Genomic DNA, 21,544 nt, shown 5'->3' with positions numbered 1-21,544 from the left:
AGACAGCAGTGATCTCACAACTTCATTTGAGGCACAGATGTGTTTTGAGCTAGTAAGTAGTATCATCTTTAAAGCTTCTGTGGAATTTATTCACACAATACTGGTAGTAAACCAGCTCTGTATCCCATTAATACTTGCTTTTTCTGTATTTGCTTTTTTGTATTTCTCAGCTTTTTGTTCCACAGATGTGAGCAGAGGAATCCCTGTCTGCTCAGCACTTAAACAACAGACAGGGACTGATGATCAAAGACAAGCATGTAGCAGCTTAAGAGCCCAAACTTTACATTTTATCTTCAATATGTCTTTAAAGTTTCTTTTCTTTTTTTTTTACTCAACTTATTTCAAGGTGCACGAGTCATTCTTATACTTGCTAACTACACAGGAATGCAGTTCCTTTCTGTGGGCTTATTATCCTCCACCTGTCTCCATTTGCTATGTATATTCATGAATAGACATCATCATGCAGCATCGGGCTAACTGATTTTTCAAGGGGAAACATTTCAAGCTAGAGTGATTCTGTCTTCAACTGCATTAACTCATATTTTTTTTGCATTGATTTTAGGGGCAATCATGAGTTTGAGAGCTTCCTACTCCAACGTTTCCCACAGGTAGTATTAAACCAGATCAGACAGTGGGGACAAATGAGCTCACACACACATATGAAAGGCTCCATTTTTCAGTCTCATTTTATATAGTCAGTGATAGAAAACTGTTGCGATTACACAAAATAGTGTGACATCCTGGACTGAATCATATCATAAAATTATATCACTACAATATGAACCCACTAACATTAGTGCCTTAGCCATCATGACCTTGTTAAATCCCACCAAGTGAGACAAAACCCAGGGCAAAGCCTGATAATGTGTAAATCCATTTTAACTGATGTGTGCATAAATGATTGATTGGCTTACATGCAGATCGGCTGTAAAAGTTTCATCGCCAACTATCATATTTAAGTGATATTCAATTCTCTACAGTTCTAAATTCTTCCAATTTTCTAAAAATCAATCTACCTCGTGTTCACTCATCACCTGATTGATATTCACTGCACTTGCTCACTGCCTGATGCACTGACCAGTTTACAACCTCAGTGGGAGGAAGTCTGTCGATACAATGCTGAGGCTCTTTTATGATTCTGCCAAACTACTTCTTCTAGTTCCACTCTCTGCTGTGTCTGTGATGGCCTTCATTGTTGTTTAAGTGTTGTATCTTAGCAGTCTCGGTTTAGCTTTCAACAATTGAAACACTTTGGATTCACATAGTGCATCTTTGTGTTTGAACTGAGCACACGTAGTTTCAAAAAAAAGAGCAGAAAATGTATCTTAGTTTCATGTAAATGTGGTGTGTACAGCAAGTGTTTAAATATTAACTGACCCACATGATGCAAGAGCATATTCTAGAGAGGGCATCGTGCATTTTACATACATAATTTATACATAAGAGATACACTTATTTCAGCACTAACATGGTGGAATACGTGGAAAAGTTGGCTTTTAATGTGACCACAACTGAACGTAAACTTAGCTGAGCATTAAAGCAAAGTCATGTGATTTAAAGACAATGGGTGATGATAGGAGGTAGGAGGCACCAGCTGAAGTCAATTTTATGTTGGAGATTTTAGTGGCTCTAGGGATGACAGTGTGGTCCATTGATCAGCTGCTTGGTTAATAACTGTGATAAGACAGTAATGGATAGCCATGACATTTTGTGGATACACATAATGGGTTCCAGACAATGACTTTTATTCACCTTGCTGATCACTTGACAGCAAATCATCTCTGTAACTACCGGATGATACGAAAAACACTCTTGTGACAGCCTGGTGTGCTTAATGGCTTAAATGTTAACAAAAAGCAGACATTCTGACTCATCAGACCGTTCTTTTCTGAGCACTGGTTCACTGTGGCTAAAAGGGACACTGGGTCATCAATAATGTACCAATCTTTTACCAACAGTGGCCATCTGCTGTGAAAACAGCATTAGTATTACATACTGACCAAAAAACTGCAATGAAAGACTAAGTAAACTTGAACCAAAATCGTGATTTTTCGTTGAGCGCCATGAGTGAGACTAGTTTGCCCAGATGAGGGCTGGCAGAGTACCAGTCCTGACACAGGTCCAGTTTGAGGAAATAAATTCTAGACCAGAGTCAAAGTGTTCCTTTAAAGAGAGAGAAACATACAGTGAAAACTAAAGATTCAATCAGAAGGACTGGACAGTACACAGTTCAGGAAAATGAGTGTATTCTGTATTTATGAAGTGCTGTTTGTAGACTTGGACACGCCTCCAAAACATTAAAAAAAACATTATGTCTTATCCTTGTGACCTAAAATTAACCCAGTTTTTTGGTTTTGACCAAAACTTGTTGACTTCATTAGGAAATCCAGTGAAGTGAGGTGAACACAATTAGCTGAACTGTCTCCTCTACAGCAGTAAGCAGACATTCTCTGCAGAGAAAGACAGATTCAATCACTTTCAAACTGTCCCTTTGGTGTCTTTTTGTGAGGATGGTAATCACGCTATGTTCACTAAGCAAATGCCCTGTTGTATAATTTCAGAAAAACAGACAATTTAATTAAAAATGCTATTTGGAGACAATACCAAATGAGTTCTGCATCTACACTGTCTCAGTGTTTACCTCTATTGTGCTATTGTATCACTCACATGGCTCAATGAACTTCAGTGCAGTAATTGCTCATTGAGTCAGACACATTTTGTGTTTGTTATTTTGTCATGAGGTGTGTGTGGTAAAACGTCCTTGAAGCTCTACCTCCCTCAGGGAGAGCATAGTGAGTTTGCCTGCGGTGTGACCACATGGAGCTTAGGCCATCTGTGTCACCATATTACTTGAATGCCAGAGCATTTCTAGTGTCTGATGTCCTTGGTGTATTTTTTTTTTTAAGATACACTAGTTCAGGGGCATTCAGGACTGTGAAATAATGTTTATTGAATGTGACATAACTTCAAAAATTTTTTAAATGTGCCAAACAAGCTGCTGTTAATATTTCCTTTTATGAATACAAAACTTTTGCAGCATACCAGACTAGCTGCTCCATCCAGCTGTACAAAAATACTCTGCTCTGAACTAATGTTGTTTTTTGTTTTACTGTATTGATTTCATGATTCATTGATTTCAAGCACAGAAAACTTTTTCAAAAATGACATATGTCTGCAGTTTTTACTCTGCCCTCAATAATGCAAGCCAACAGATTAGCAAACACAGATTTGCATCCAGTTTCTGTTCAGCCCTATGTTACACATGGGTCTGTACAGTATAGCTGTATAAAATATTAATTGCTCACTGTGTATATAAAACAGCACCCCTGTCCTTTGTGTGCTCAGCTGCTCTGGATTTACACTTTGAATAGATCGCATCTTCGGCTCATTGCAGGTCATCTTGTATTCAGTTTAATTTCAAAATAAAGCAAATCCTTTTTTTTAATATGACAATATGTCATCCAAATCGTCATGATATATTTAATCCTTCAGTTCTCAATACTTACATACCTTCTCCATAATGTTGTTCCATTATTTGTGTACATAATTTATCTGTGGCAGTTACCATTCTGAGAAGTGTATCATTATAGCAAAATGAGTTTGTGCATTAAAAAACAAGAAAGTAAAACTGCATGAATAGGATCTCAGTATGTGCACCCTGAAGACCATGAACATCCTATACCAGCAAAAAGCAGCTGTAGCTTTAGCACTATGCTAATAGAGTGGTTACATTCTGCTGAGCCAAGCAGCATACATCAACAATGAGATTGGTGCTGTCATTCATGTAAGATTTACACTCCTCCTTAATCTTAACATGTCTGTGCTAATGCTGCCTTCAGCCTCAAGGGGGCAGAAGTACTCCACTTGTCCATATTTGAAAAAATAAACAGTTGAGAAAGATTTTAAAAAGGAGCTTATTGTCATTCATATCTGGATGTTATGAGGAAATAACATTTTAGTATGTATGCATATTGTATATTTGCTTCCTCCAATCAGCTAATAAAAAGCTGTTTATAGCCTGGTTAATAAAAGTGACATTGTATGTTATAAGTCTGGTTAAACTGCCATCAATTAATGTCAGTGATTGAATTCTGTTTTGGTTCTGCAAACATCTCAGTCTCTTCACCAATCTTCACAGTGTGCAGGCAGGAGTTACAGTCACAGTGAGGACTGAGAGAAAAGGGGCTCTCTGTTGCAGGTCTGTGAGTGTGGACAGCCTGGAGGCAGGAGCAGAGGAAGACAAGACAACCAAACTGAACTCTCATTGAACTCCTCCACCAACAACACTTCTACCTGCTCTGTACAAAGCGGCCCAGCATCTTCAGCCGAACCTGTATGCAGTGTGTTGTAGCGGCTCTTTTTGTGTGTGAGGACATTAGGCTTTAATGCAGTGTCTATGAATGTCCATAAGAAAGAACTCAGGTCCGCTTTTTGTGTGACGGCTGTCTGGTCTCAGAGTGTCTTTTGAGTCACATATTAAATGCACATCCTGTTCTGTGTCCAGACAACATGTGAGTGCATGAATATTACACGTGCACCTTTTTACTATTTTTATTTTGGCTCCTTCACCTTGAATCAGCAAGTATATCACATATATTATTTTATGTGAGTTTTTTTGTATTTATTTACTACTCGGGTACTCAAAGGTACGACCTGGTAGAGGTCGTCAAACACCTATTTTACCTACAGAAGTAAACACTTAATTAAATAACTATTTCTGAGACGGATTCAATAACTGTTTAATTATTTTAAGCAATGGTGATACATGCAAAAAAAATTCACAATGAAATAACAGTTTTGTCAACCTAAAGGTGGTACTACACTAACAGGTGTAGTTGTAGGTGTAAAGAGAAAGGACACTCCTTTGAGGACAACAATGTTCAAATTCTAGACGTAGAGGAAAGGTGGTTTGAAAGAGGAGTCAAGGAAGCCTAAGCTTAAGCTGGAACCTTCCCTTAACAGAGGTGGTGGCCTCAGACATCATCTTTCTACCACATACAATGCAGTGATTCCATCCATTCCCAGGAAGTTTGCACAGACTCACAGCAAGAACAAAGGGCTGTCAACCAGTCCCCCTCTGGCAGTTTCCCCACCAAACAGTTAGAACTGATGAAGCTGCTTGGAGGAGCAGCGAAACGTCTTCAAGAGAACTCTACAAGTTCAGACGTCTTGCTTCAATCATCTCTGCGTATTATGGCCTGGATGACTGAGAACCTTCATCAACATACACTAACAGGTTTATTATAACGAAATAGATGTATCTATTAATTCCACCTTCGTGCCACCATAAATATTAATCACAGAAATTATATTTCTCCTCCACTGTATTCCCAATTACACCATCAGCTGGGCGCTTCTATGGAATGTGTGCTTGCAGCTGAGACTCAAACCTCACCCGGCAACAAGAAATTCTATCATCTGATTGGCCGATAGGTTGGAAATTTCAGGTCTCCAGCTGCATGAGCGCACTGAAGTTTGCCTTTGACTCCTTTATAGGACTCATAGCAATTTCTGTGCGGCGAAGTTAATCATTCTTCTGCGTGAGACACGTCTTGTGTGGCGTGTGAACTTGTCGAAACACGTGCTGTGAGAGCACTGTGCAACGTTTCCAGTGTCGACTTATTCTGTTGTTTATTTTGTTGAGCCCAATAAACACCATTAATCATAATAATAAGTTTCAAGCTGAAAATAATAAACATAATTTAGAAGTGTATTAAATCTTTATTTGATTTAAATTTGAATTAAATGTATTGTTAAAGTGAAGTGTTTCTGTTAGCTTACCAACACACCTGAACCTATACCCAGTAAAAAGGCATTAAAAGCTAGCTGCTGTTTCATTTATTCAAATTCCCTCTCCTCTGGAAAAATCTGGCTGTGCTGTGTTTGGCAGTTCTTGAAGTGTTGACATGCCTGTGGAGTTCAACACAACTAGTCTGGTCAGTTACTCAGAACAAATTACTTTATTATTATCATCACGCACTCTGAAGAACTGAAGAAAACCATCAAATGTGTTTTTAAATAGCCAGAAAGTGACTTACAACTTTTTATTTGTATTGATAGATAAGGGCTGTTTAAAGCCTTCACACAAACTTACAGGTGTTTTCAGTCCCAAAAACAAAGACAGCAGAGTGACTGGATTGATGTCAATCAAACACAGTCTGTGCACACCCACACAGGGATGTCCAATCAGCCACTGTGAGGAAACACTGCTGTGCAGGGATTACTTGGTTTGAGTCTGTGAGCAGGTTAAAATAATGTGAGGCTCAGCAGCAGCTGCCAGGCATTTAGCCAGCATTTAGTCAACCTGTGCATTAATCTCCCATACAGTAATTAAGCTAGTTCATTTCACAAAGGGAATTACTGAGTTTGACACACTTTATCTAATTCTCTTCCTCTGAGAAACAAAAGGCCTTCCTGTGTTTAAAATACACCCACTACAACTCTGAAAGAACTTGTTTTAAACATACAAAATAGAGCCTATACAGTTTGTGATATGATACTGTAGCAAGTCTATGTGAATTAGGTTTCTTTATCTTCCCATCACACACAGTATGCACCAATAAAACCTCTCTGCAGTTTGTTACCCCTTTATTTACTTCAGTTTGGACCTGCCAGAAGCTCTGAGCGGAGCAATCACATACATTAGCATAAGTACTGTGATTAGTCCAATTAGTAGTATTAGCAACAGGAGTAAACACAGAAACAAGTTGCATACATAAAGCCTGGTTTAACAGCATGCAAACACTGATAGAATTAAAGCATAGTAACAAAAGGTCACAGTGACAATCCTTGATCACAACTACGGTTACATCCTGATCCAATCACTTTGAATGTGCCTCAAATAAGAGATGATTTCACTTTAATGACACAGTATCTTACTCAAGTCCAAGTGGACTTGAATCTGCATTTGGGGCATTCAGTCAGTCAGCAATATTCTGATTTATTCTGTAAATTGATCTTGACGTTGAAATGTGAGGTAGCTTTGATTGAGCCACAAACAGTTTTGTGTATTCTTGCTTTACAAAAATGAGCCAGCTAACATTTACAAAACCTGATGCATTATTATTACACTGTATAGCCCATGCTCCCACTGCATGCTCTGCTTGAGTACAATCCAATTTATTTCACGAAGGAAACATTAGAGCGCACCGTTGCCTTCCCCAGTAGGGTTGGCTTTTAGGTGTTAGGGGAGCAAATTCCTACACACTAATGATCAGGCAGTGCAGGGGAATAGAAGCCTGATCCCCACAGCATGCACAGCAGCTCACCATACAGGGTGGTTGTGGGATGATTGATTGACACAGGGGTATGGGCTACAGCTAGCTGGTTAACATGGTGACATCAATAAATGTGCAACACAACACAGTCTGAGGCATAATGCTACAGCTGTATAATATTTCGTTTGAATGTTTTAAACTAGATTTATTACGAGTTGGACCTTTATCCCCTTTCAGAGCTCTTATAAACAAACTTCTGTCAGCATTGTAAACTGCAGCAAATGAGCAATCATGCCTTAAAATGTTAGAGGCAAATGAAGACATTAAAATAAATGAGTACTACTGTAGGATTGAACTCTCAAAACCACACCCATCCTGCTTTGTGACTGAAAGGGGAAATGTGTAAAATAATCATAACTTTTCAGGGAACAATAATCCAGTGACTAAAAATAATAATAATAATACAGTGACTAAAAATATTTGGTATGCATTACCCCTAATCATGTCTAACACTTGCTACTGTTACCAGGTGTAACAAAGGTGACTCTGTAAAACGTGTTTGAGGAACTTCCAAAATTCTTTTACTTCTTCACATTACTGGAATAATAGCAGGAACCTAAAAACTGAAACCACAAACGTATTCAGTGTTGAACTTCTGCCTTTTGTTGATTGTAGGCGGGCAGAGCAGCATTCAGTCCAAAGTTACTGTGACTGGGTTTGTCCTGACAAGTTCCTGATTGAGTAAGTGAATTAGAGGCCATGTGCCTCTCTTCCTCTTTCAGTCGCACTGATACATCGCCAGAGAAAGGACGATTCGTCTGCTCCTGACTAACCACTGCTTCAGGTAATTGGGGGGGTGCTGAGTGTAACTATTAACAATCATTTTTGAAGAGGTTTCAGCATTTATTTGTTTGTTTTTGAAGCTGTTGTATTTATCATGTATCAAACTGCATAAACAATCTGTAACCAGGTAGATTCCAGTGACTCTAGTTTGGCAAACATGCTTCTCTCAGCCTTCTCATTGGGTAATATGAGTATAAGAGAACAGCTTAGACAAGAATTACACTAAAATGAGTGTGTGTACTAACAACCTGCAACTCAAAAGAAAGATGTGATTCATGGTTTGTGCATTTCATTTTAGGTGTAACTAGTACGTAGTCATGTTTTGATTTGTGAAAGAAAAGAAATCTCCATCTACAATACAAACACTTTTAAAGTCTCTTATTAGGCTTCTTCTGAGCTCAGATCTGTCAGTATTTTTCAAGCAGCTTCACTGGCAAGGACAGACTGGCTGAAGGAGCTCTAGAGTGAGGACAAAAAGCATGTGACAGCAGAGATTTCATACATTTCATTTCTCAGAACTGTAATATTTCACATGCAAGCTGAAAAAACAAAACAAAAAGCAGGTTCTCATTTATATATTTATAATTCATATTTTTACTTCGAAAATCCACATCACAACAGACAAAACTGTGGACCAGGTTGTGAATCTCAGCCTAATTGAATAAAACTCCAGCCTGCTGACTGATCAGAGGTCATGTGATATCTTCTGCAGCTATGACAGCCGCCACTGTGCTTTTAGGTCAATGTGACTGCATTAATTTGTTATAAGAGTATTGTTATATTACTTCACTTCATTTTGAAACTACTTCTAAAAGAGAAAGAGCCTCGATTTATTGCCTTCCAAAAATTCCCCTCCTATAACAGCATAAAGACCAACCACACAAAAAGCAGAATGGTCATCTGATTCACTGGATCATGTCACAGAAATATAAGAACTTTGCTTTATTTACCAGAAGAGAACATGTTGCTGTGCTGCTGGCTGGCTCTGGTGGCTCTTGTGCCTTTGACATTAAGCACCAATCCTGGTGTAAAGGTCAAGCTAACAGAAAGAGGCCTTGAATATGGTAAGTAATGCTTGCAACAATAAAAAACTCTGTATTGCCAGGCTTTTGTTCTGAATTGTTCTTGCCTTTTCCTAGGGAGGCAACTGGGCATGGCTACCATGCAGCAGAAGCTAAAATCCATCAAAGTTCCAGATCAGTCAGGGACAGAGAAGGTGTCTCCCATCGGCAAGGTCCAGTACAGTTTGTCCAAGTAAGACACTAAGTAATTCAGCACGCCCCTAAATTATCTTGCAAACAGATAAACTTACACTCACTTGGGTTCTTACAGTATGCAAATAGTGAATGTGGGATTACCTCAGTCTGCGGTGAGTCTGGTTCCAGGGACTGGAGTCAAACTGTCTATTGGTAAGGCATTCATCAGCCTGCATGGAAACTGGAGGGTCAAGTACCTCAGAATAATGTGAGTGACGAAATATAGTCTGTACATGTACTTTTTAAAAATGCATTCCTGCTGCAGCAGCAACTCATCTCTCTCTCTGCAGAAAGGACAAAGGCTCTTTTGATTTAAATGTGAATGGACTCACTATCACTACAAGTATCGCCATCAGGAGTGATGAGACAGGCAGACCGGTGGTCAGTAGTGTCAACTGTGCAGCTACTGTGGGCAGCGCGAGCATCAAGTTCCATGGTGGAGCCAGGTGAGAAGAAGCCTGGTGTGCACTGTGTTTGAACCCACATGAGGGAATGTGACTTTTTATGTTTTTTTTTTATTGTCACATCTAATGCTCTCATGTCTGTTTGTTTCAGCTGGCTGTACAATCTTTTCAAAAGCTTCATTGACAAGGCTTTGCGTAAGGTAATGGAGAAACAGGTGAGGAGTAACCAGTCTTATGCAGCACTGTGATGACCAGAGCTTATCTATAGGCACATGTATACTTCAAGCATCAACTAATTCATGTACTAATTCAACCAAAGCCCTGTAAGTATTAAGCCTTATTAACAAGATGTATTAAGAGTGTCCCCTAAGTAATTACATAATTATAAATTGCATTATTAAAATGATATGAGATTTAAAAATTCCTTAAATCCTCTAATCTGCAATTACTATAATCAGATTGTTTATGGTTTATCAGTCTCAGACACACTTGATTTAAAAGGAACAGTTCACAAAATATTTAGATTTTTCTGTTTCTGTCTGCTTTTTGCAATCTTGCAATGCTCTTTGTTCATCAAGATTTTCTGATGTGAGTATTGGAGAGTCCTGGGCTTATGATGTTTAATGTGTAACAACAAAGAGAGAAAGAGAAAGCAATGTCACATTCCAGAAATCATGTCCATGCTGCTAAACAAAACCCACAGACCCAGAAGCAGTTTCATTCAGGAACTCCATAACAAATGCTACAGCTCATTCGAGGAGGGTGATTGAATATTTTCCATCTGTCACAAAATGCACAAATACACAAAGCTGTCACGGTGCTGCTAATGTGAATATTGTTTCTGGGTAAACTGTCCCTTTAAGCGATATGACATTGCACAACATTTTCTCTTTATCTGTCTAAAAGAATTTTATATATTTATTCTAGTTAGATGATAAGTTTGTGTTTTTACTTCATGAAAGATGTCATCTGGTCTTTCGTTATAATTTTTAGAGTTACTAGCTTTAACTCCCAAGTTAAAAGTTTTTCATACAATTCATCTGAACATCTTCACCCTTGTTTAACGTGAGTTCTCTTAGGTATTCTGGCTGAAAGATAGCCCTACATGTGTAAGAAATATTAATTACAGAAAGTTATTCTTCTGCTGCCGTGTCCCTTATAGGAATGTCTGGCTGTGTTCTGTCTAACACACTGTTCATTATTGCTGCAGATCTGCCCTCTGGTGGCCAGCGCAATCTCAGATTTAAACTCTCAGCTGAAAACTCTCAATGGTAAAACATCCTGTTTTGTGATATATTTCTATACTTCACTGCTGCTGAATGTAAGAGTGACCTTCTGCTCTTTTCTGCAGTCTTAGCCAAGGTGGATCAGTATGCAGAGATTGAATACTCCATGGTGTCATCGCCCATAATTTCAAACTCTGCTATAGATCTAAACTTGAAGGTGAATAAAAATGCACCTTTTGAAGGATCTAAATATGCAGTTTTGTTATAATAAACCGTTTTATTGGATATTTAGGGTGAATTCTACAACACAGGGAAACATCAGGAGCCTCCGTTCTCCCCCACAGCTTTTTCCCTGCCACCCAAGACCGACAACATGCTCTACATCGGCATGTCTGTATTTTCTGCCAACTCTGCAGCCTTCGTCTACAACAAAGCTGGAGCCCTCAGCCTGTACATCACTGATGACATGGTAAGCTGAATTCTCCTTTTTCCAGGCTCACATCTACTTTCATGTCATCACGCTGATCTGTAACCCTTCTTGCTCAGATCCCACAGGGCTCTCCCTTCCGGCTCAACACCAGAACATTTGGAGTCTTCATCCCAGAGGTGACAATGCCTCCCTGTGATTAGATTAGAATGTTTAATTACTGCAATTTGTCAGCTGTATCTGTGCATTTTTAGATTGCCAAGCAGTTCCCAGGTCTAATGATGAAACTGCTGGTGAAGACTGTGAAGAATCCCATCATTACTTTTCAACCCAACAACGTGACAGTTCAGGCCACTGCCACAGTGACGGCCTATGCTATCCAACCCAACAGCACGCTTTCCCCTCTGTTTGTCCTAAACATGGTAAGCTGCACACTCATATGAAGAAAGGGCATTAGAAGAACTCTTTTACATTTCCACCACCGTCTTAACAGGAGTCCAGTGTCAGTGCACACATATTCATCAGTGGAATGAGGCTGGCTGGAGCTGTCACCCTCAACAAGTAAGTCACCTAAAAACCTCAGCACAGGAAAACAGGGCCAAGAGGTCCATGTAAAGATGAACATGACATTCTAATGATGCCTACTTTGCACAGAATGGATCTGACCCTGGGCACAAGTTACGTGGGGCAATTTCAGGTGAGAGCTGCATTCTAATACAACTCACAGCATCGACCATCCAAAGCAAACTCACACTAATCCTAACCTACAGGTCAGCTCACTTGACAACATCCTCCAGATGGTCCTCAAAGTGGTGGTGATACCCAAAGTGAATGGTAAGTATGTTTTTCCACCCAATGCTTCAGGAGCTTTTCATTTCTCAAAACTAGAAACTACATCCACCTCCAGTGGGCAAAAGTTCCTCCAGTGGATTGCTCTGTGTATATTCACAGCTTAGGCCACAAACCCGAAGAATAAAAGGGTTAACATATATAACAATTTCTGATGCATTAATATTTAAACATGTTATATGTTGGCTAAGATGGAGCTCCTCTATTATATTTTATGTGCTCATTACAGGTTTTAAAAAATATATAGATTAGTATGGATATCCTGATATGTGATGGAGGTTCATACTCACAAGTCAAGTTCATACTCATTTTAGCTCATCACCTGATCACTGCATGTTTATTTTTACTGCAAGTTGAGTGCTGCAGCTCCATAGATACAGTCATGTCTAGTATTATAGAAATCAAGATGTCAAGATATATTCTGTTCTGTTCAACTCTGTTGATCAGGCCAAAACCTGCAGGATTTGTGTTGATGACTGCACTGAGCAGTGCAGAATTTCATTTTTTTCAGAATCTTTAAGATTTCTTAATTCAAACGTAAAATAAAGTGGTTTTGATGAAAAAAATGAAATTTTTTAGCTTGGATTTGATTATACTTTAATAGTGTCATTTTAAAGGTAGGGTAGGAGATTTCATTCTGATGCACTTTTTGTTAAATTAGTGTAACTTCTCTTTACAATCCAGTAGTTTCGCTTTAAAACGAAGAATATTAATCATCTGTGGAAGCTATAAAATGCTAGCATAACATCAGCCAATCCTGCGAGGCGCCCCTGCGCATAGAGTTGGCTGGTTGTCACTCTCTTCCTGCTCTGCACGCACCAGAGAGGTACGTGCATGATGGTCGAAGTCACAGACTGGTTGGGAGGCGTGGCTTTGGGGTGAACTTCGAGAGAAAGGGGCGTGTGTTTACTTTCAAAATCTGGCTGACTCTCACTGAGTTTTCAAAATCTCCTACCCTACCTTTAAGGTATTTTTAACAATTTATTTCAAACCAGCCAGCAAGTTTGCTATGCTATGGATAAACAAATAAATAGCTCTTATCTATATATTTCTACATTTTTTTATTTGTCATTTTTAGCTCCTTGATTGGGTGCTTCTGTTCACGATTGCTTTCCAGCAAAGCCTTTTGAGCTGCACCCCAATTAATATAAACATTCTTCACTAACACATAATTGCTGTTTGCCACAGGAGTAGATCTAAATGTATACATTTCATTTCACAGCTCAGCTTGCTAAGGGATACCCTCTTCCTACAATTGGAAAGATGAAGCTGGTGAACACCCAGCTGCAGGTCCTGAAGGTCAGAGACTTGATATTGTCTAAACATCTGCATGCTTTTGAGCTAGTTGATGAGAGCTTTTAATGAGATCTAGGGTACTATCATACTAAGAGATGAGCAGGAGTTATATCTTAAGCTGTGAACTGTTCTCCACAGGATTACATGCTGATTGGGACAGATGTTAAATTCAATGGCTGAGCATCCTTCCTGAAGAAGGTTTACTTCAACATGCCAACATGGAGGCAACACCACAACCAGAGTGTGTTTTTTAGGCCGAAACAGAAATATCTGACTTCTACTGCAAGAATCTTGTTTTTTTTAATAAATAAAAGCTTTTTCGATATATGAGTTGTAAATGAGGGCAACTGAGTTACTGCAGTTACATCATAACAAGAGACATTTGTGCAGGACAGTGTTCGCTACTGCTGTCACCACAATCATCTTTTTTTACATAACGTGCTCCTTCATAAGCAGATCGCAGCACTTTCTGCTGCTGACTTTTGGTAAATTGTTTTAAAGTTTCTGACATTGTGGCTCACAGAGCGTTTTTCAAAACCTGCTGATCGTTGGCATTTTCACTGCAGTTTGAATCCTATAAAATGCCACAGCATCAATCAAACAGCACTGGTTCAGACAAAACACATCAGTCCCAGTAATGTGCATTAAACAAACTTACTTCAACAGACAAACTTGTATGCACACATTTCTGATATTGACTGTGTTAACTTGTGTTTCCATAACTCATTATTCCAGTCTGTCCAGCCTCCATCTATTCTTAAAGTCAGACAGGAGAAAGAAGAAATGTTGCTGTTTCCTACACTGTCAGCTGTGTCATCAATGACATGTTTCAATCATGGTTGTGTCCACACGGGCTATATGGTCATCAAACTGCATCCTCTGCACTGTTTCACAGGGCATCACCGTGCATCTCAGGGAGCTGTGACAGAGGGCTCGTCCTCTCAGGCTTTGTGAGTTGGCCGCTAATATCTATAGCAGGAAGACAGAAGACATCATAGCATTAATGACTCCATGTACTGTAAATTTAAACTGAACCACAATAAGCAGTATAACACACAGTTATTAGTCAGTTTAATGGAATTTGATGAGACGATAACATGATGACCTGCTTGAGGCTTGCACAGCTTTTTTTTACTGACCTGGCTTTCATTAGAAAGAATAACAGCAAAAACAAGCAGTTGTGCAAATTTAAATGTGTGGTGAGGTCACTGGTTAGAATGCATTTGCTGTATATTGGATTAATTCCAAACATTTTCATCCCTGTTAATCATTTAAAATCAAAAAGATAGGAAAGCACAGAGGCTTAAAAATACGGAAATTAAGTGTATGTATTACCATGACTACACTTTGATTGCTGCATCACCTTTTTAATACAGAACTTCAGTAAAAACAAGAGAGGACAGAAACAGTGATATAAAAACATAATGGTGATAGATGTTTATTTAGCAGACAATTGTGAGCTCGTGTTTGATCTTTTTACTAACTTTTTTTTTAACTCAACTCAACTGGTTATTTTAAATAATTTAAAATACATTGATTTAATAATTGTCACAAGGTAAGTAAATAAAACCAATAAAGTAATGAGTAATAAAATAATATGAACTACCTCCTACCTTGACCAAAACATAATCTCCCGGGCTGATTGGTGCAGTGCTGAACTCTGCAGCCTGAATAGCAACATTCTCTTTGGGGAAAATCACTTTCATATTGCCGTCTGTTCTCCCACACATGTCCTCTTCTGATCTTTTACTTTCCTGCATAAAATGGAAACCAGAGTTGAGCAGTGTTGCCTGGTAACAGGTTAAAGTAACCCGGCGCAGTGGTACAAGACGACTACCTTTACCCATAATGTTACAAATTACTAGTTCATTTTCTGTATTTCTATAGAAAATAATCTCATCGAAGTCTCCTTGAAAAGTGTTACTGAAGGATCATAAGTCTGCAAAATCAATTTTGCTACAAGAACCTTGTGAGCTAGCATGCTCAAATATCTTAATATTTTAACAAAGATGTGGATCATACAGTATATACTAGGAGTTTATCTACCCTTGATTTTGAATGTGAGGGCAGCCTTTCTTGTTTTGCAATTCAGGAAATAATTGAGCCCCATGTGTCAGTCATGTGTGCAGTACTCACTCCCTCCACTAGTATAAGCTGTGTGCTGCCAATGAGAGCAGTGTTGACCCTTGCAGCTTCCTCTCTGAATACACTGATGCACTCCTCCAGCCTCCGCTGCTTCACCTCTGCTGGCACATCATCTTGTAGCCGATGGAAGGCGTGAGTTTTCTAAGTCATAAGCACAGTTAAAACAAATGTAAAAAGCTCAATGATGAATGGGGTCTGAAGATAAAGGGTTTGAAAAGCACAGATATGGATTAAACTCTATAATTACCGATATTCTTTTGATGTATCAAGAGCTCACCTTTCGCATACTGTAGGCAAATAGGTATCCCACATTGTAGCCCACCTCCCTAATTAGGGACAGAGTCTGCTGGTGGTCATCCTCAGTTTCACCACAGAAGCCTGAGATGAAGTCACTGCTGAGACTCAAATCTGACCCAAAAACATAAATGATGATACACAAAAACTATTAAGGGGTGTGAATAAAAATTCCTTTAAAAGAAAAGGGATTTCCAAGATTTTGGATTTTTCCCTTCCTAAAAACAATCACAGATTTAGTTTAGATTGTATAGGTACATTTTTTTTACTAAAAGATCCTACTGAGAATAACACACAGACCTACAGACTTATGATAAACAAAGGGCAAATCTGATTTTTGTGCTTACCTGGGATGATTTGTTTAATGTTCTTCACAAGATCAAGGTAGGCCTCTCTTGTGTAACTGCATTTTTTAACAAAAAGGCCTTATTATTGAAGAACTTATTGACACTTTAGGAAATGTTACAAACTCTGTTCTTACCCACGCCGCATTGTTTTTAGGACCTGACTGCTTCCACTCTGGGCTGGTAGGTGGATCTGTTTACAAATATTCTGTCGCTCCGCAATCAGATGTAAAACCTGGAAAGACCAACAAGCAGACTAAGTCAGGAAGCCTCAAAAATTCCAGGAATACAAGCCATTAATAATCTACAGAATGGACTGGGGCTTTGTAGCAGAATTCAACAGTCGATTGTCATTAGGTGTTTTGGGGAATGTGTGTACAAGTTAAATTAAAAGGCCAGATAAGTACAAACCTCATCAGGAAAATCTTTTGGGTGGGGAGAGGTGAATCTGATCCTCATGTCAGGATCAACACGTGAAACTTTGTCCAGCAGGTCAGAGAAGCGCAGCCCTCCCTGTTTGGCTTGGTAGATGGTCTTAAAGCCGCGGCTGAGTTTGGTCTGGTCTGAACCAAAAAATTGTTGTTCTGATGTGTCCCTGTAGCTGTTTACATTCTGACCCAGCAATGTCACCTCCTTCACACCCTGATATTGATGAAAAAAACAGATAAACACATCTCAGAATTAAGTATAAGTCATAACTGTCTTGATGGTAAAAAACTCCAAAAAGTAAAAGTAAAAAATGTACTCTTGACTCTTGGAAATATATGTTGTTTGTTCTTTTATTTAAATAAAATTTAGATTTTTTTTGTTGTAACTTACCTGTTCAGAGAGCATACGAACTTCCTCAAGGATGGAACTGACAGGTCGACTCCTCTCCCTCCCCCGGGTAAAGGGAACAATGCAATAACTGCACATGTTGTCACAGCCTCGCATGATGGACCTGAAAGCACATGAGATACACACAAATTCAAAAAACAATCCAAGGACAGAGCATTACAAGGAGTTTGGAGAGCAAATAACTTCACTAAAAAAAACATATGTTCTTAATAAACAACCTACACAAAAGCACTGTATCCCTGAGGAGCATGGTGGACAGGCATGATGTCAGCATAAGTTTCCTCTAAGGACAGCAGCACATTGCTCGCCTGATTTCCTCCATCAGCAATGGTCAAGAGGCGAGGAAGGTCCCTGTAAGAATCTGGACCTGCAAGGACATCTACCAGCTTCTCACGCTCCAGAAGCTCTGTCTTCAGCCTCTCCGCCATGCAACCTGGACACACACACAAAGCTTTCAACATATCTCTGTTAGACAGTCAGATGCGTGTAATTTAGCTTAATTACCTAAAATCCCAATTTTCATTGGTGTGTGTGTCTTTAGTCGCTTCTTCTTCATGGTTGTTAGCTGCTGTAGTCTATTCCAAATTGTTTGTTCAGCCTTTTCTCTGTTAAAAAATGAACGTATTTATTTCCATTAGACCACGGTGCATTTGAGACAATTAACCTGCTTAAACTGCACAACAATCTTACACCGTCTTACCTTATAGAGCAGGTTACCAAAAGGACAACATCGGCCTGCAAGTACAAGAAAAACGTCATCAGCAAACTGCATTAATATAAGTGATAATAAAATGGAGAATAAAAATACTGGACAGCTGTACCTCCTTTAACTTATCTGTACGCTGATACCCCTTCCTTTGTAGAATGGACCAGGCTATTTCTGTGTCATTTACATTCATTTGGCATCCATAGGTTTCAAAATACACTAGAATAAGGGTAAAATATCACTTTAGCATTCCCATAATCCAAATTAAATGGATCTTTGCAGTTGACGTTCAGTCATGCAGACAAACCTTTTCTTGAGTTCCCCAGCTCCAAATCTTCAGAAAGGTAACTGTGCTTGTCTGAGTGATCATCATCTACAGGAGTCTTATGAACTGCAACACCTTTGATGAAATCCTGTAAACTTGGACCAGAAGATATCGGACTCTTGAACTTGCCTGCAGTTGTCTTTTTCTTTTCTATTGGCGTGACGCTGGTGTTGGAACAATATCTAGGATGAATACGCCTGACATGTTTCCAGTGTTTTGTAATAGTAAACACCGGTTTTAATGTCCTGAGGTATTCCATGCTTAGCTAGAAAAAGTATTTGCTATATAGAGAAAAGGCTATATCGTCCCTTGTCGGTTGAGCCCAAAGTGAGCAACCTTAAACTGTAGTTAACTACAATAATCGCAACTTAATAGCTAAAATGTTATCATACATGTTGTATACATGATTAACAGAGAACCGTGTCCTTATGCATCCCGGAGTCCGTCAATCAGAAATGTTCCCGTACGTACAACTTCACCGTCCGTGTTGAAACATAACATATTGAATTAAAACAACGTTCCGCCATGTGAACGCTTTTCTTGTATCAATGTTTCATAAGTGAAACATAATAATAATAATAATAATAATAATAATAATAATAACAACAACAATAATAATAATAATAATTTGTTTTCAATGTAATTTAGTGCAGTTGTGTGTGGTAAAGTTGTATTTATTGCCATAGTTTCTGTGTGTATTATATGTTAGACACTATACCTTTGTATTTAGTTATGTTCTTAGTAATAAAAACAGAGACACTGAGCAGACTGCCCAGGGAGAAAATGAGAGAGAGAGAGGGAGAGAGAGATCAGTGATGTGGGAGTGACCAGGAATCACAAGTTCAGTATAAACTGACAGTGGATGCAGGGATAACAATCAGTCCTGTACCAGTGTTGCTTTTGTCCAGTCTTTCCAGGCAGTGGCAGATGATGAGAGCAGAAGGCACCAAATAGAAGAAAACTGCAGGGACACTCAAGAGTCTCGTAAATTTAAGGTAACACATTAGCAATTATATTTTTTATATGAATATGCATGAATGTGTATTTTCAAGGTGTTTATATTTCATATCAGAATATACATCTCTGCCTGCCTCAACTTTAGTTTTGTCTGCAGAGTGATGAGGCTGGCTGAAGGAAACTGTGGTTTCAGCATTTTTCCTAATGTAATTTCTAGTCCTGTCATTTATTCTGGCTGTCCACTCATCTCTAAGACTAGCTGTGATGATGGAGAAAGCTGCACTGCTGGTGTTTTGTTGCCTGGTCATGTCTTTATCGGGTTCTCCACTCTACCCATCCATTCGGTAAGTCCTGACAAAGAAATTCATCATTTCTATCATTAGGGAAACTAGTTATAGAAACCCTTGCTGCTCTGAGTTGAAAGAAAAGAAAGAAATTTTAAACAAAGTGGTTAATTATTACTGATTATTTTTTAAGCCAATAGATACACTTAATACATAATTATGATGCTCAGAACAATTGAAACGCCTGATCTTCTCTATATGATGCTTTTACTGGTTACTTTGAATTTCATAGCTGTGTCCTAAAGATATCACTGTGTTACATTTACAAAGCATTTTAATCACAGTGTCAGGTCCTAAAGAGTGTTTTGGATAGTAGGATATTTTTCTGTCAAAAATTCAAACTAAAACCTCTGTATTCAATTTAAATTGGTTAAAAATATATAATACATTAACTCAGACTGGTATATTAATATGTATAGGAAATTTATGAATATAATGTTCTACATTTGTTCAGTTAATGGGGGTGTTTATCAGGTTTGGCCAGAGGGACACATCCATCCTGATGACATCTGCAATAAAGAATCCAGCAGATCAGCTGGAAGAGGACATGCATCCTGCAAGGGGGCGAGCAGAGTTGCGGTCTGTATGTTAAAAAGAGTGATGTAGAATATGGCCTATAGGGTTACTTCTTTTTTATCACGTTGGGTTCATCGAGAGTTCTGCCTCTAGCTTTAAATATTTATTATGGTACTTAACAGCACTGATGCTGTACAATAGCTCCAGTGTCCCAGCTACAGTGAATTCTTTTCAGCACAGGGCTATCAAAGAATATATTTAAATAAATAAAAGCACAATTATTTTCAGGTTATTTGGCTGAATTGACTTTTAAGATGAAAAATTATAAATTGACTACAGAATGTCAAGACCTCTAATTTTCATTGTTGCTTCATTCACTCCTATGACAACTGAACTGATGTAAATCCACCACATTGTGATCTTAGCTCAGGGCGTCATGCTGATGCCATCTTCACAAACAGTTACAGGAAAGTCCTGGGCCAAATCTCTGCCAGGAAGTTCCTTCAGACAATAATGGGCAAACGGCTGGGGTAGGTAGCACAAGATGAATGATGTCATTCCAAAACTATCAGGAGGGTAATGTAAAAAATACACAAAATTTATGTTAACATTTTTTCCTACAGGGATGAAAGTGAGAGCTATATGAAGCGTCAGTCAGATATCTACGAAGGGACATATAAAGAGGATCTAACATCCATCCAGAGTGATCAGAGATACAGAGGACTGCATGGGAGAGTCATCAGGCCCAGGTGAACTTCACACACACTTTAAGTGACTGAAGATTAAACCTCAGACAATATGACTTTTCTATGATTTAGGTTGGTCTAATTTAAGTATTTGGCTTTTACAGATTTCTGAGTTGAGATGGCCAAAGTGAATGCTGCCAAATGTCCTCTTCTTTTTCTTAACCATCACCGCTTGTCTTAATGTTGTATTTTGTCCACATTAAAGATTAAGAAGAAAACCTACATCCCAGCTCATGTTTGTGAAAAAACATCAAAGTTGGATTTTATTTTCTAGGCTTCCTCTTCTTACCTGACCTTAGGCACTCGCAGAGACCTTTTTTAGGGTTGTCTACTTTTCTAATAGGGTGGTGCACCTGCATGTTTGGTGTCTCTAATAGACAGATAGATAATTCGACTCGCTCAAACAACAACTTGGTAGAAATAATTGTGGCTGTAGCATGACACCTGATGGAATAGTGTCATTATAAAATACATTTGTTTTCTTTTCTGCTGTGTCAGTTAAGATTCCTGTCATCAGAAAACAGGAGAAGAAAGCAGGTAGATATAACATTAACGGTTGTAGCTTGTTTCAATAAAACATTACTTGGCACCTGTCCGCCATGATGACTCAACGTGTCAATGTCATCTAGTTCAAGTAAGACTGCAGCTTTAAATAAAATAACATGTATTCAAAATTGAATTTTGCCAGACAGCAGACATAACACTGAGTTGATCTGCTAATGCTACTGCTACACTACACTTAACATCTCTGTGATGCCACATAACTTACACACTTCTTCAAACTAAACACCAGTGAGGGTGAAATTTTAAAT

The 21,544-nt window shown here is 38.7% G+C and overlaps 3 protein-coding genes across 5 annotated transcripts; 2 read left to right on the top strand and 1 right to left on the bottom strand.

The window, feature by feature from the left end:
- Positions 1 to 7,944: 7,944 nt before the first annotated feature.
- Positions 7,945 to 13,848, top strand: LOC114436014 (bactericidal permeability-increasing protein-like). 2 transcript variants are annotated; one of them, XM_028406048.1, is made up of 16 exons: positions 7,945 to 8,061; positions 9,014 to 9,124; positions 9,200 to 9,314; positions 9,393 to 9,524; positions 9,607 to 9,762; positions 9,872 to 9,920; positions 10,931 to 10,991; positions 11,072 to 11,163; positions 11,239 to 11,415; positions 11,493 to 11,552; positions 11,628 to 11,795; positions 11,867 to 11,934; positions 12,028 to 12,070; positions 12,144 to 12,207; positions 13,445 to 13,521; positions 13,657 to 13,848. In XM_028406048.1, the coding sequence occupies exons 2-16, from the start codon at positions 9,022 to 9,024 to the stop codon at positions 13,696 to 13,698; spliced, it is 1,407 nt and encodes a 468-aa protein (XP_028261849.1). In that variant the 5' UTR covers positions 7,945 to 8,061; positions 9,014 to 9,021; the 3' UTR covers positions 13,699 to 13,848. The 2 variants fall into 2 exon arrangements, with proteins under 2 accessions (XP_028261849.1, XP_028261848.1); XM_028406047.1 differs by having other exon boundaries at positions 9,872 to 9,935.
- cdk5rap1 (CDK5 regulatory subunit associated protein 1) lies at positions 13,794 to 18,627 on the bottom strand. The gene is made up of 13 exons (XM_028406046.1): positions 18,152 to 18,627; positions 17,960 to 18,063; positions 17,839 to 17,873; positions 17,643 to 17,743; positions 17,361 to 17,571; positions 17,121 to 17,241; positions 16,713 to 16,943; positions 16,439 to 16,536; positions 16,305 to 16,360; positions 15,941 to 16,071; positions 15,655 to 15,804; positions 15,132 to 15,272; positions 13,794 to 14,487 (listed from the first exon to the last, which is right to left on the bottom strand). The coding sequence occupies exons 1-13, from the start codon at positions 18,426 to 18,428 to the stop codon at positions 14,335 to 14,337; spliced, it is 1,809 nt and encodes a 602-aa protein (XP_028261847.1). The 5' UTR covers positions 18,429 to 18,627; the 3' UTR covers positions 13,794 to 14,334.
- Positions 18,628 to 19,061: 434 nt separating this feature from the next.
- ghrh (growth hormone releasing hormone) lies at positions 19,062 to 20,885 on the top strand. 2 transcript variants are annotated; one of them, XM_028406722.1, is made up of 6 exons: positions 19,062 to 19,164; positions 19,381 to 19,470; positions 19,945 to 20,049; positions 20,412 to 20,516; positions 20,610 to 20,735; positions 20,837 to 20,885. In XM_028406722.1, exons 2-6 carry the CDS (start codon positions 19,391 to 19,393, stop codon positions 20,847 to 20,849), a joined length of 429 nt encoding a protein of 142 aa, XP_028262523.1. In that variant the 5' UTR covers positions 19,062 to 19,164; positions 19,381 to 19,390; the 3' UTR covers positions 20,850 to 20,885. The 2 variants fall into 2 exon arrangements, with proteins under 2 accessions (XP_028262523.1, XP_028262522.1); XM_028406721.1 differs by having other exon boundaries at positions 19,063 to 19,164; positions 19,386 to 19,470.
- The last annotated feature ends 659 nt before the right edge of the window (positions 20,886 to 21,544 follow it).

This window comes from Parambassis ranga, chromosome 5, assembly GCF_900634625.1.
Source record: "Parambassis ranga chromosome 5, fParRan2.1, whole genome shotgun sequence".
Classification (NCBI taxonomy): Eukaryota; Metazoa; Chordata; class Actinopteri; family Ambassidae; genus Parambassis; species Parambassis ranga.
Note: the sequence above shows the minus strand (reverse complement) of the source record. Positions and strands in the feature narration are given on the sequence as shown.